At 34.1% G+C, this 15,476-nt stretch overlaps 1 protein-coding gene across 1 annotated transcript in view; it reads left to right on the forward strand.

The window, feature by feature from the left end:
- The window catches only part of PNSB1 (NDH-dependent cyclic electron flow 1), a 173,152-nt gene that overhangs the window by 109,720 nt on the left and 47,956 nt on the right, over nt 1-15,476 (forward strand). Inside the window, exon 3 of the mRNA XM_089805282.1 lies at nt 5,355-5,545. Coding sequence (XP_089661408.1) covers nt 5,355-5,545 — 191 coding nt within the window. The remainder of the gene's footprint in view (nt 1-5,354; nt 5,546-15,476) is intronic.

The raw sequence follows: 15,476 nt of genomic DNA on the forward strand, positions 1-15,476 counted from the left end.
AAAAAGAAAGCAAAAAATATAAGTGATTTTTTTATTATTTCCAACTAAACATACTTGCTGCTACCAGCCGATTTTTGGCGATTTCTAATGGCGATTCTGGCGATTTTTTGAGTGAATCGCCGATTCATGCGATTCAGGCAATTCACCTGATGAAATCGCCGATCACGATTTCCGACACCAAAAAAATCGGTGTACATGAATCTGATCGCTGAATCGGCGATTCACGCGATTCTCGTTACTCTGCTCTTAAATGTTAATATATAAATGACAACTATTTATACCAGTCAAATATATTAGAATCATTAAATAATATTGAGTCAATAATCACATAAAATTATAATCCATTTAATATATTAATAAGTCATTATGCAATTCTATTATATTTAATATCTTATTATTCTTTATTCAATAATAATACTATTGATAATCTACTTAACTAAATAATATCAACAATTAAATCTCATATCCATTTTTTATTACCCCTAACTAAATACTAGTATGATTATAATAATTAAACTAATACGCAATTGGAATCAAATTACCCCACCTTTGATCAAAGGGCCCACACAAGACAAGGTGGCGGTTTGTAGGGACTGTCTGCCATGTATATAATATGTGGCCAAACCCATAAGTGGCATGGAAGAGGTAGGCGAATAAACATGGGTGATTTGAGAAAGGACGGAAATGGAAAAAACAAAGAAAGATAGTTCAGAGGGAGGGAGTTCCAAGGACATGTGTCAGAGACTAACCCACTGAGCATTGTCCATCAATTAAGGTGGAAAGTACAACAGGCCCCACCTTGTTATGTAGGTGATTTACTTAGGAGTCGTGCAAACTGAAAGGGAGAATTAAGTAATAAAAAGAGGCAATGAAAAGTGATAAGGGGTTAGCATATCATCAAGGGGGGATATAATATAAAGTAAATAACCCATAAGCACTAAAAGCCCGCCAAGAATTAAGGAGACCTACAAGAATGAATATTAAATGTGGGAAGTATATAACAAAGTACTAGGTGTATAAGGAGGACTAAACAACCAAATAGATATTAATAAAAGTTCATAAGCTTTGATTTGACAATAGAGTAGTAGGGGGTGAATTTATCAATAGTAAGAGAGGAGTGCCTAGGCAAATATTTGGAGGTAAAGGGGGAAAGTAAGAGTGGGTAACATAATACAAGTTGTCATATTATTAGGAGAGGATTTCTAATATTAAATATACTTCTTCCTTGTATATGAGATTATTATTTGTTAAGCAGATACATATATTATTCAAGAGTTTGCACACCTTTGAAGTAAACACATTTTTAAGAATATATTTGAAGTTATCCATAGAACCTAAAAAATAGGGAAATTAAAGTCAATGAAAGTAAATCCAACAAGGGAAAATGACAAGGAAATTGGATGATCCACTCATCCTGATCAGTAACTCCATTAATCATCCAAATAGTCTCTCAATTTTGGCAATGGCAGACAGGATCCTCCTTTGCCTGACCCATGAACTTGGGCAGTTTCTGCTTGTTTGAGGCCATAACTTCCACTTCTGTGGTCTATGTCTACACACCCATGTTGCTTATATTGCACTAAGGTGTGTTGGGTTTGGATACAAAGTTTAAGCTACCAGATTGTATTCCCTTGTTCGACGTGCGAGGATCAAATAATGTCTTGGTTACCTCGCACTCATGCCACTTGGACGCTTACAGCCGCGTTGGTTCTCTCTTCACTCCCGCTTCAAGTTTCCTCCACCTATGGTGTGCAAGATAGGTCTATAAACTATTCTCGTGTTTCCCCAGTCAAATTTAGCCTTTGTCGTGTTTCCTTAACTAATTTTCGCTATTTCTTAACTACTGGTGCTCTGGCGAATAATAGCATTCCCCTTCGATTGCTGCAACTCTCGTAACACCCCTGTGGTCATCTACTGTGACACCTCTACGGTCTCCTTTAGGAAACCCTTTGGCTGGTTGTCCCTCAATGAGTTGCCTTAACCTTTGTCAGTGTTCTACTTGTGCAAGGATTAGAGCTTCATGTGTGGCTTCCAAGTCATCTGATTTTTCCTTCTTATTCCTATTTTTATTCAATAAATTTGGCATTGATTCTCTAACAAACAAAACATCATGTTTAAATAAAAAAATTATTCATGTTTCTATACATGGCTCAACTGTGTGACCTTGTCATTACAAGTTTACAGTGTCCTTTTTATTCTCCCTTCTCAAAGGTTTAAAGTTTATGGATTGGTCATTCACCAATTTCCATCTCTTTCTTCTTCCTCCTGATGGTTATTTTCGGCAAATGTTTGCAAGATTTCCTGTCAGCATTGTTCTCGTAGAATTTCCTCTCTTCAGTTCCTTTGAGTGAGGGATGCTTGTGCTAACAATTGGGGTAGCTGGTGCAATAGCCTATGCAGTGGGCCTTACATTCAACATGCCCCACACGGTATCCCTTACAACTTCTTCCCGTGCAACCTCCCTTCATACAAGTCTCAACGGCAGCCCGAAACAAAATGTGGAAGTCTATGATTAAGGCATGTTCTCCTTCGAAAAGCTCTGTAACTCCATTTTGTTGGTTTTGATATTCTCGTTAATAGGTTGCCCCATTTATCCTCCGTATTCTATTACCTGTCAGTTTCTAGATTCGGTGGGCAATGGCGCCATGTGTTTACACTTGTGGGGTAACATGAACTTATTGCATACAGACAGAAAAGAAAGGTACTCAACATAGGATATAGAGAGAACTCAACAATATTTTATCCATTGATCACCATGTACAATAGTGTCTCCACTTTTTCCATATCCATTCTATGAATAGAGTTCATACATATAATGCCCGATGAGATACAAGGCGAACTATTGCACCTATGAAACTCCCCGAACTATTGCACCTGTGAAACTCCCTTGGTTATACCAACTATTTAACTACCTGAATTTCCCGACAACATACTGCTGAGCAATATTCTACCTTTCACAATCTTGTGTACAAAATAGAGTCACCATGATCAAGAAAAATGTATCAATCGCTTGACATAGCAATATAGTACCAAATTGCGTCAATCATTATGCACAATCTTTGACACTTGCTAAACACAACCTGATGCTCTACTAAGAGTCAACGGCAGTTACACTTGTTGTTTCATATTCAACCAAACATGAAGGCCACAGGATTACTATGTAACTAATGATGCTTGAATTCCTACCATGAATGGCATGGATGGTGGCGAAAACGAAGGAGAGTCGCTACATCTTCAAAAAAATCAGAATCATTTATGTCAAGGACTATACACTAAAGAGAGTGGACATGATAACATGTTAGTTGGCAATGGTTGCACAACTAATCCATCGACAAAGCAACAAAGGCAACAATTATACAACGATAAAACCACAAATGCATCATAAATAATTGCAAATACGAGTTAAGAGCTCGAATCAAGCATGTTGTCCTGCCAAGAAGAAGCATAAAACAAAACTGAATGCTGAGCAAAGAAGACCCAATCAAGAACATTGTCGTTATATATACTGATAAACTTGTCCAAAACAATTTTTGCAAGTATCAGGGAAAGAATGAACAGACCAGCAAAAAAGTTCTGCAACCACAAACTTATGAGCAAGACAACTACAACACAAGAGAGATAACAAAGAATGATAGACACAACTATTGGAGGTACAAATGATAGCTCTTGTCGCGACCAGAACATTTGTAGTGAGGAGCAGGATGGTAAAGTTGGTACATCAACAGAGGCACCTATTGAGGATGCTGCAGCTACTTCAATACCACCCTCCCAGACAGTCTTTCTTAAGGTTTAGTCGTAGACAAAATTTATGATTTTGTTTTTCATTGATACCAAAAAATGAACTTAATATTTACTCAGAGGTTGTAGTTTATTTGTGGTCTACAATATTAATTGAAGTCAAATTTATTCAGATGTTGCAATTGTTTTCTAGTCTATAGTATGTATTTAACTCAAACTTTGATTTTATATATGATGGAAATCAGTATATACTCTACAAATTTAGTTCATATGTACCTTTTATGAATATTTTACAAAATTATATATTTTTAATTCTTCGATAAATTTGTCCTGTTATTGCCGATTTTTTCCTAGAGTTTTGAATTTTTTTGGGCAAGCCGAGTCATTGCTGTCTGATTTTTTAAACTATGCTTTTACTCTTGTATCTGGTATGTAATATTAATTCCTTTCACTATTTCAAGTATTTATTTTATCAGATAGGAGAGTAACATTTTTTTTTTGGGTGGGTAGGCATCATTTAAGCCAATTTGATCTATGATTCATTAGACTTGTCAATTTTATGGCAAGTTCAGTAACACTACTTCATCTATTAGGTAAGATTCATGGCCAACTGAGACTATGAATGAGATTGGCAGGGGTTCAATACTAGTGCTCCTGGTGGGCTCGAGGGATGAGTCCTGCTGCAATTGGAATATAGGGCTGAGACAAATAGCAGAATCTCCACCACTAAAACCCAAATAAAGGCTTTTGAGACCACACAGACCTTTGTATCAACTGTAAAATCCCTCCAATTCACTAAAAAATGCCGTGTGCTTCTTCACCTTGGGTGCATAGGGTTTATAAAACCAAAAACCTGTGTTTTTCTTGCATCCACCTCATATTCCTGCAGCTCACATTCCTGCAGATGGTGAGTTTTACAAAGACTTGTTGAATACTCACCAGAAGCTTGCAACATTCTTTCTTGAAACTTGCTTGGAATCCACCACAGCATTTTGGCAAGCTTTTCCTGCAAAAACTCCGCCAAAAATACTTGTGGGTACTCAATGACTCAGCAAATTGTTAACTTGTGGTTGAAATCTGATGTCTTTAACTAGTAGTTGATTTCATTGCACTCTATTTTGTATAGGAAAACTTTTTGAGTAGAGAAGTCATCCACATTGTAAGCTTGTGATGGCTGTGTCTTGGTCAATGGATGGAGAATATTAGCTATTATAACTGAAAAGTCTTTAGAAGAATAGCTGTTGCTTAATGAATTGGTATTCTGGCTTTGATTGGATTAGTTGGCCACATTCCTTGTATGATCTATTGTACCTTGATGAAATCGTAAAATTTAATTGGTATAGAAGGATAAAGCTCTGATTAAGTATAAAATGCTGAGATGATTTGGTTACTATCTACATCAGCAGAGTAGTTTGTCAGCATTCAATTAGTGATTGATTTTTATAATATTTAATATGTATGTATTTGAAAAAAAAATTGCATGTGTATACGTAGTTATTTTTTCCTTTTCTTTTTGTAATTTGGATTCCTAAACATAACAGGTATTTAAGATTGCATGGTGTAATCATCCAGTTTTCTTGACTATTCTTTACATAATTCCACATCTTTTTCTTCAGAACAGGTATTATGACCTAGTTATCTCAACCAAATTGGCAGGACTGGGGCATTCAATCTTTATGTTTCTGTCATCTGCCCGTACCAAAATGAGCTATGTTTATCCAAATGTAAATGCAGTAGGTGCAAGACTGTTTCTGACTGAAGCATTTGAAGCACCTCGATTGGATTTAGCTGAAGGTGGATATAACATGTAAGAAGATTTCTGTTTAATTTCAATTTCACAGTCTGCAAGCGAAAGTTGGTTATACTTTTACTTAATAATGTCAATTTATCCAATCTAGTTCTTTAACTCACTCACCACATCCTCTTTTATAGGTTTGTATAATATATATGCAATATATTTTTACTCATTGAGTCGACATGCACATGGTTTAAATTTTGCATATAACTTTAATTTACTTTTCGTGCTTTAATTATGTTTCAATGATTAAAAGCATACATGAACAAAATCTCTCAATTTATGAACCGGAATACAAAGGATGCTAACAGATCAAACTATAGATATTGATTTGAAAATATGCAGAGGATCACTTCATTAAAGGGATCTATTATACATCTGAAAATACAGTAGAAAATGCTGTGGCCAAATAAAAGGGTTTTATGTTATGTCTAACCGAAAGTGATGATCTTGTGGAGTTGTTGAGAATGGCAGTTGGTTGCAGGTAGTGCAAGGTGAATTGGATTTTGTGATCCCATGATGAGATAGATTGTCAAAATAAAAATTTAACATTCACACCTTGGCACCCACTTAAGAATAATCTTTTCGTAGGAATTTCATTATCAATTCAATTGCGACCATTTAATTGTTTCATATTCTGTTAGGGGTTATTATAAACTTGATCTCTTGAATTGGAAGCATCGAATCTGTGATGTCCCCACTGAAATAAGATTTAATAAAAAATGTTATTTAATAAATAAATAATAATGATGGAAAATAATATTTAAATATAGAAATAGATAATGAATAATATAATTGTATTACAAAAAAAAAAAAAATTTAATGTATCAATATAAATATTGAATAATTCTTCAAATATAAAAGAAATAATAATAAAGTTATTATTATTAACATAGTATAAAATATGATATAATAACAAGTCATTGAACTCGTCGACATGAAGAAAACTCACTGGCAACGACTTAGCTCAGCACCATTGTAGCAAAGGGAGTCCTCGAGATGCTGACATGGCAGTCGTAACAATACAAAAATTATTTTTTGATCAAACAGAATAAATGACACCAAGATGGATCAATAATGTATTCTCCAGCAGGGAAAGTAAACTAAAGATTCCTATCTGTAATCTCTAAGTTTGCAGGTCAACCGGAGCATATTAATGAGTCATCCAGTAAGGACAAGTAAAAACCAGTCATACGATTAAGATCCAGGGATCTCTTCCGCAGGCAAAGACAATCCTTAGGCTATCACTTAGTATCAGAAATCATATCAATGCAAGGTATTATAATCAGGAAAACAAGCAACTACATGGATTAAGCGACTACCAATATTAATATAAAAAATATTAATAATAATAAAACTATTACGCTTAAGAATCAGTTACCTTTGAACTGATGATGAGATTAGAGGCAAACAAGTGAAGTTAATAATCAATGTTCGTAAAGAAGGATGCTACATTACAAAAGCATCTGCTATTAGCGATTTGCAGACATCAATAATCTCCAAGGCTAATATTGAAGGAGTACAATTAGTTACCATTGTTAAAAGAGGTGAGTATAGAGAGGTGATGTGTCTCATCCTTCGTAGGATATATGAAGGGAATTGAATCACATCAGGGAGCCAATTCAGATGAGGACTTTAGCAGTAATATAAGAAAATATCAGCACATATTGTGAACATGATACCATTAGATGTGCACCAATAATCAGTAAACCATAGAAGTCTTAGACAAAGAGTTTGAGACTCCAAATCAGAAGATGGTAAATGTCCTAGAAATTTATATCGTTCATTTAATAGCAACAACCTCCAACCCTTTCTATATTGATGATTATGAGGAGCGTTCACATATCTTAGTCTCTAAGCAATATAAAAGGACATGGAAAATGTGGGCTAAGGAAATTATATATTCTTCATTTATTATCTTTATCAATTAGCAGACTCATATGATGAAATAACAAGAGAAGCAATCAGTTCATCCTTCCAAATCAATAAGGAAAGAATGATTATAAGAGGAAAATATTATTTATCAAGCATCAATGACAAAAACATTGTTTCTCAAGGAAAACATCTTAAGTAGTAATCAATATACCATATTGTTATTTGTTTCAAAGGATTGATCACCAATAATAATAACAAAGACTGATGTTTAAGGGTTCAGTAATTTCTTCCTATAATTATGTAGCAATTGTACTTAACCAATGTACATATGAAGACACCTTGTTATACTATATGTTAATAGCTACATCCCACAACAAAAAGTGATAATATAGAAGGTGTAGTGACCATATAAGTCAATAAATGTATATTCCAATAATGGTTAAATCAACATATTATTCGAGTATCGATGAAGACTCTTGGGATTGAGTTGGAACTGGGTTAATAATCTTGTTGATACCGACATCAATGCTGAAAGACTACAAAATCCAATTAATAAGCCACTTTGAGTATCAAAAGTGATTAATATACTCTATTGAAAGATATGATATTGGGAATTACTATTAGATATCAAATATTAAGATGATTAAGAAACCAATTAAAGTCTAACCAATAAATTGCTAATGAGAGGCACATCAATCCAAGAACAAAGAGAGAACCATTGATTGTAAGGAATAACTAAATACATCAGAAAAATCAGGCTAGTCCCAAGATCATAATTTAGTTGGCCAAAATGTTCAGCGCTCCCCTCGAGATTCGTGACAAGGGCATAATTGCCTCCTGTGTACTATAAGTTGAGTAATTGTGTCAAACACTAATAGATTGGTCTTTTGGTGCAACAACAACCCCACTCTAACAAGTGGTGTCATAGCTTGGTCACAGGTTTGAATCCTTTGACCTGCGGGTAACACTGAGGGGGATATTGTTGGCAAAATGTTCAGTGCTCCCCTCAGAATTTGTGACAAGGGTTTAATTGTCTTCCATGTACTATAACTTGAGTGATTGTATCGAGCACTAACAGATCGGTCTTTTGGTGCAACAGCAACCCCACTCTAACAAATATACTCTTAAATAATTCCAAATTACAAATCCAAACACTATTGGGGAGTTTTAGAGAAAATTGAGGACGTTTCCAACAAGGGACTTTACACAATCATAAGCTTATTAAAGAATAGATTAAAAAAATAAAATTATATATATATATAAAATATTAGTCGACAATAAATTCTATTCTGTAATGTCCCCTCTTTGCCTAGATGTTCGGAATAGGGACAATTAGCTTGCAAGGTTAGTTGCAAGAGATTTAAGTCATTCCAGCTTTGATTATTATTATGAATTAGGTTCTCTCTATTTGATAAAACAGTTATATTTTAGATATGAATATACTCTTGTAATTCACGTTGGTTTCTGGTTGACACAATATTACTTATATGTGTTCCCTTGTCTGACTACCCATTCATTCTCCTCTATGATGCTAATGTAATCATTACCAGTTTGTTCCTATGCGCTAAGACTTCTTGTTCAATGTCCTCCCTTTATATTTGTTGAGGCTGCTTAAACCTACATGTAATGTCTCAAAGTATTCTTTATCTCCTTCCTCGATGCCTTGTCTACTATTTTCAAAGTCATTGCATTCCTTGTTCATTGTTCGGATATCAAACCTTCATTCTATGTTTTTTGTATGTTGGAGTGACGGCTAGGAGTCTTCAAAGTTGGGTTGCTTCCCCACGTCAATAGATTGTTGTTGCCCATGTCACTAGATGGATGATGTAATATATCCGAATTATCGAACTGTGCCTCTGTTCGTTGGAATTGTCTGTATTGCTCAGAAGAATATGTGTTCCTCATGCTCAGTGATGGTTTGTGACTGATTACTCTACCTTCTGTTGTCATTTTTACTATTAGTCCAGTTTGGTTGAAGCTTCTGGTTAATGCTGGGAATTAAGATTGCAAGCATATTATTTGATTCAAACCACAGTGTGCAGGATTTTTCTTTGGTGGTCTCTACGTTGGAGATAAAGTAGTTTATTTTTGTTACCTCTTCCCTCTCAATCCTCCTCTTAAATAAGGTAGTCGATTTTTGTCTATAGTCAAATGTTTTATGATCTCTTCTGCAATATATAGCCCTTGTGACAATGCATCTACAATGTCACTATTGGAGTCTGTCTCCTTCATGAGGGCAAATCGATGCTATCTCACGGGCCTCTTTCCTCATAAACCCACACCTGATAATTTGTCCCTTGTTCCATATAATTGGATACTTAGCAAATATTGTAATGTATCAATGATGCCAATGTTCTAATGGTGTTTTCTCGGGTAAGCAATATGAGTGCGTGTTCTTCGAATACCTTGCTTTCTGCAACTAGGGTTTGCCACTGAAACCTAAGGATCTTTGTTGATGGTGACTGTGTCTATGTTCCCTCCTGGAGACGACTTCCAATTGTTACCTTCCTTGCTATGTTTTGTATATGAAATATGTAAGTCCTCCCTATCCATTCCATATTCACCCCCTTACCTTATCTATCTTCGATGGCCATTTATATGTGTGTGTAATAGGTAATTGTCACGACTATCCATTGAGTCGTTTTAGTTTGGTTTTTAGTATAATTTAATGTAGTTTATTTTATTTATTTGTTTCTTTCACTTACTTTAATAACATATTTTTAACTATCTTCGTATTAATAAATATATTAATATAATATATTCTAAGATGATTTTATGAATATGATATTATAATAATAATATGTTTATAAGTATATTTATTAATTATTACTATTTATTAAATACTTGTTTTGCATCCTTATTTATAATTATCATAATAAATTTATTATATTGATTGTATTGATCAATATATGTATTATCAGTTTCTTATTATATTAATATTATTATTTATTATTTATTCTATTATTAATTTATTTATTATAAAATCTTATAAATATGGGGACATGACAGTCTGCCCTTCCCAAAATTGCTTGTCCTCAAGCAATGTAATATTTTCTCCTCGTGATTTTTTTATGGTTGATGCACCTCACTATAGTCCTGCAAAAACAATTCCAACTTGGGATTAGATTGTTATAAATATAATTTTAATATTACAAGATTAGATTTAAATTATTAAGAATAAATTTAAAGAAGGAACTTATCTAGATGTAGTAGAACACTTGTGATTCTCCTCTTGCTAAGTGTTACTTTCTTTCTGGGTGAGTAAACCTTCAAAGATGTAGAGTCTTGTCTTAATTCATTTCTGAAAATCACAATATTCATTAGAATGTCCTCTTAACTTCAATACACCTAGTGATCTAATCTTAAAAGAATGTCCTTTAAGAGTTGCTAAGAATGTTCATGATGCTTGATACTCCTTAAGAATGTCCTTACTTTTGACATCCATTGAGAATGTCCCTAATTCGTGGTACTCGGTAAGTAACAAATACTAGGATATATGAAAACATACATGCACAAAATATATATAATCAATGTATGAAGACACAATGTAGACACAAAATATACACATTGATGCATGAAGACATGATGCATACACATGTTAAAAATCTTTGGTAGATTCCTTCCTCTAATTATCATTTTCATGCTACCGGAGTTGGTGGTGGCTAACTCCTTGACAAATAAACCTACATCATATCTTAGTACTCCAAAATCATGACAAGAACATTATTTAATCTTGTAAGTCATTTACTTTATAAAATCCTAATTCCCAATTTAAGCCCTTCTCAAGGAGAAGTTGTGATCAAATGCTTAGCTCTTGGGGGAGTGCTTCTTGGGGCTCTAATTAATAGAACAGCTCTCCACTAAGCACCATCTTCTCACAATGCTTCTCTTTAAGATCTTATGGATAATCAATCTTGATATATCCATGATTCCTAGGAAGGATTTCTTCCTCGTCCTAGGCCTTATGGATACCCACTCTGGTTGAATCCATCCTTACATATGCATATGATTTTCCTTAACAGTATGTACTATCCTTTAGAGATACTCAATTCCTTGCCTCACTTCGTTAAGAGTATTCAATTATAGAATATCTTGTGAAGTCATTCAGAAAGGTTAGTTCTCTGCCTTAATTCCTTCTAGGAATTATTATGCTTTATTTTCCTCTTATTGGTGGCTACTTGGAGTAGTCTATTTCTTCTTCCTCTCGATCTTAACAAATTCAATATTCTGCAAGAATTTATCATTAATTGTAAGAGATCACTAAATCTATGATTGGTCTTATATATATTTGATTGATATTCTTGTTGTGTCCTTTTGAGTTCCATCAGAACATTGTTGAATTAACTATTCCTCTTATTTGAATCCTTCACCATACCACTCATTTCTATTGATTTTCTTCCTTTCCTGCATGATGACAAGAACATGTCATGTCTGTTTTGATCTGAGATGAGTGTTATTTGTTTAGATGACGATCAATCCTGAATGAGTAATGTGTTGATGGTCCTCATATTATTATTTGCCAAAGGGCTAGTGTTCACCACTTCTTCCACAAGTTTGTTAAAAAGTTATCCATAATTCTGCCATAATGTTTTGTATAATTCAATCATATATCTATCACCAAGTATCCACAATCTTTTCACATACTTCACCTTTACTGATGATTCTTTGTTCTCATATGTTGATTTTAAGATTCACCCTACAGGATGGCAAGATCAAGCTCTGATACCACTGTAATGTCCCCTCTTCACCTAGATGTTTGGAATAGGGACAATTAGCTTGCAAGATTAGTTGCAAGAGATTTAAGTCATTCCAGCTTTGATTATAATTATGAATTAGGTTCTCTCTATTTGATAAAATAGTTTTATTTTATATATGAATATACTTTTGTAATTCACGTTGGTTTCTAGTTGACACAATATTACCTGTATGTGTTCCCTTGTCTGACTGTCCATTCATTCTCCTCTGTGATGTTGATGTAATCATTACCAACTTGTTCCAGTGCACTAAGACTTCTTGTTCAATGTCCTCCCTTTATATTTGTTGAGGCTGCTTAAACCTACATGTAATGTCTCAAAGTATTCCTTGTCTCCTTCCTCGATGCCTTGTCTACTATTTTCAAAGTCATTGCATTCCTTGTTCGTTGTTCAGATATCAAACCTTCATTCTATGCTTTTTGTATGTTGGAGTGATGGCTACAAGTCTTCAAAGTTGGGGTGCTTCCCCACGTCAATAGATTGTTGTTGCCCATGTCACTAGATGGATGATGTTATATATCTAAATTATCGAACTGTGCCTCTGTTCGTTGGAATTGTTTGTATTGCTCAGAAGAATATTTGTTCCTCATGCTCAATGATGGTTTGTGAATGATTACTCTACCTTCTATTGTCATTTTTACTATTAGTCCAGTTTGGTTGAAACTTCCGATTAATGCTAGGAATTAAGACTGCAAGCATATTATTTAATTCAAACCACGGTTTGTGCAGGATTTTCCTTTGGTGGTCTCTACGTTGGAGATATAGTAGTCTATTTATTAGTACCTCTTCCCTCTCAATCCTCCTCCCAAATAATGTAGTCGATTTTTGTCTATAGTCAAGTGTTTTATGATCTCTTCTGCAATATACAGCCCTTTTGACAATGCATCTACAGTGTCACTGCTGGAGTCTGTGTCTCCTTCATGAGTTCAGATCGATGCTATCTCATGGGCCTCTTTCCTCATAAACCCACGCCTGATAATTTGTCCCTTGTTCTGTATAATTGGATACTCAGCAAATACTGTAATGTATCAATGATGCCAATGTTCTAATGGTGTTTGCCCGAGTAAGCAATATGAGTGCGTGTTCTTCGAATACCTTACTTTCTGCAACTAGGGTTTGCTGCTGAAACTTGAGGATGTCGAATCTTTGCTAATGGTGACTCTATGTCTGTGTTCCCTCCTGGAGACGACTTCCAATTGTTACCTTCCTTGCTATGTTTAGTGTATGAAATCTATAAGTCCTCCCTGTCCATTCCATATTCCCCCCCTTACCTTATCCGTCTTCGATGGGCATTTATATGTGCGTGTAATAGGTAATGATCACAACTACCCATTGAGTCGTTTTAGTTTTGGTTTTAGTATAATTTAATGTAGTTTATTTTATTCATTTATTTGTTTCACTTACTTTAATAACATATTTTTAACTATCTTCGTCTTAATAAATATATTAATATAATATATTCTAAGATAATCTTATGAATATGATATTATAATAATAATACGTTTATAATTATATTTATTAATTATTACTATTTATTAAATACTTGTTTCATATCCTTATTTATAATTATCATAATAAATTTATCATATTGATTATATTGATCAATATATGTATTGTTAGTTTCTTATTATATTAATAATAAATCGTATTAATATTAATATTATTTATTATTTATTCTATTATTAATTTATTTATTATAAAATCTTATAAATATGGGGGCATGACATATGCATTAAATCATATATAAAATAAGACAAAAATAAATAAATAATAAAATATATGTGTATTTACAAAAGCATTATAAACATAGTGAAGATGTATAAGAAATAAAGAGGCAAATTATTTCATGAAACAAAAGAAAAGCCAATAAATAAACAAAACAATGTGAACAGACAGGAAGGAGTAGGAGCTTGCTGAAAAATTCATTTACTCTGCATCTGCCCTTCTTGTGGCTGGGAGACAAGCTGCAGTTAATGGAAATGGTGCTAAGCATAGTGGGAGAGGGAAACCATTCTTTGAGAGGCATGGCTACTGGGCGGAGGGCTCATTTTTTGTTGCAGATTTAATCAAAAGGAAACCCCAGCTTTCCTGGACCCTTGACCCTCTTTATAAAGAAGTGAAAACTTCAATCAGTGGGCTGGGGGTGGGGCGAGAGATAAGAGGTAGGCTTTGGAGGAAGCTAGTGCCAGATTAAGAAGGGAGATAGTGCTGCCACCAGGTTGAGCTTGGACAGATATTGAGGTTCCATCTCCTTCTTTTAATCGGGCATCTTTGCTTAAGGTTGGGTAAATCATTTTTAACATTTGGTTTAAAAACACTATGATATACTTGCTGCTATATATCATGTTTTGTGGGAAGCAAAGACTTTGAAATCACTTGAAATTTGTTACTAATTAGCTGAGAAATTTGTTTTGATTCACCATGGTCACCATACAAGGAATATATAAATAGTACTCTAAGCATAAGACAACCCACAAATAGTGTTATATGCTGTACAGAAAGTACCCAGTTGTTGTTAGCTTGCAGGTAAGATTAGGATGGGTAGCACAACTTGGATAGATCAATATTGTAATCATGGCTTCTTCTTTGTAATGCCAACCTTGGCAAGGGTAGCAAGTGGATAGTAATTAAGTCTTATGCTATGCTAGTTATTTTTAACAGCCATGCTGAAGGATCTTATAGTCGAATTGCCATAAATACCCTTACTCATTGGTTAAGGGACAACTGGTTTATTTCTCTTGGAATCCATTTTGTCTTCTTTTAAGCACCTTCAAGATCTATTTCTGTGATGATGCTATGCATTGCGTAAATAGACAACCTAGCGGCAGCATATAAACCTTTCAGTAGACCTTTGCCCTACCTGTATTGTAGTTTCTTACTGACAAACTCAAATACACGAACTGGGTCATGTTATCCTTGAAAGAATTGTAACCATTAGATTAGTTATAATTGAGTTATCATCAAATCATTCATTTAATATATATGTTTTACTCCATCATTCTCCAATTTGCTCTACGTGGATGGTGGAAGTAACTTAGAAGTAAATAATTATAGTTAGGTATGCTTTAGTACAATATAAGCTATGATCTTATCCCATAGATAGATGTCAAAACCTATACACGTCACAAACATAAAACCCCCAGCAGCACTGCCAAGTCTTGTGGCAATCCAACTTCGGGATAAAGACCACATATAAGAAGCATTGTTGTTCTCACTTTTACAATCATCTCAAAAAGATAAAATTCAACCACTTGACTATTGGATATATTACATTAAATAAAGGTAGATTAAATGACAAAGACTAATTTAAAATC

This window comes from Cupressus sempervirens, chromosome 10, assembly GCF_028749045.1.
Source record: "Cupressus sempervirens isolate cs-2001-9-10 chromosome 10, ASM2874904v1, whole genome shotgun sequence".
Taxonomy (NCBI): domain Eukaryota; kingdom Viridiplantae; phylum Streptophyta; class Pinopsida; order Cupressales; family Cupressaceae; genus Cupressus; species Cupressus sempervirens.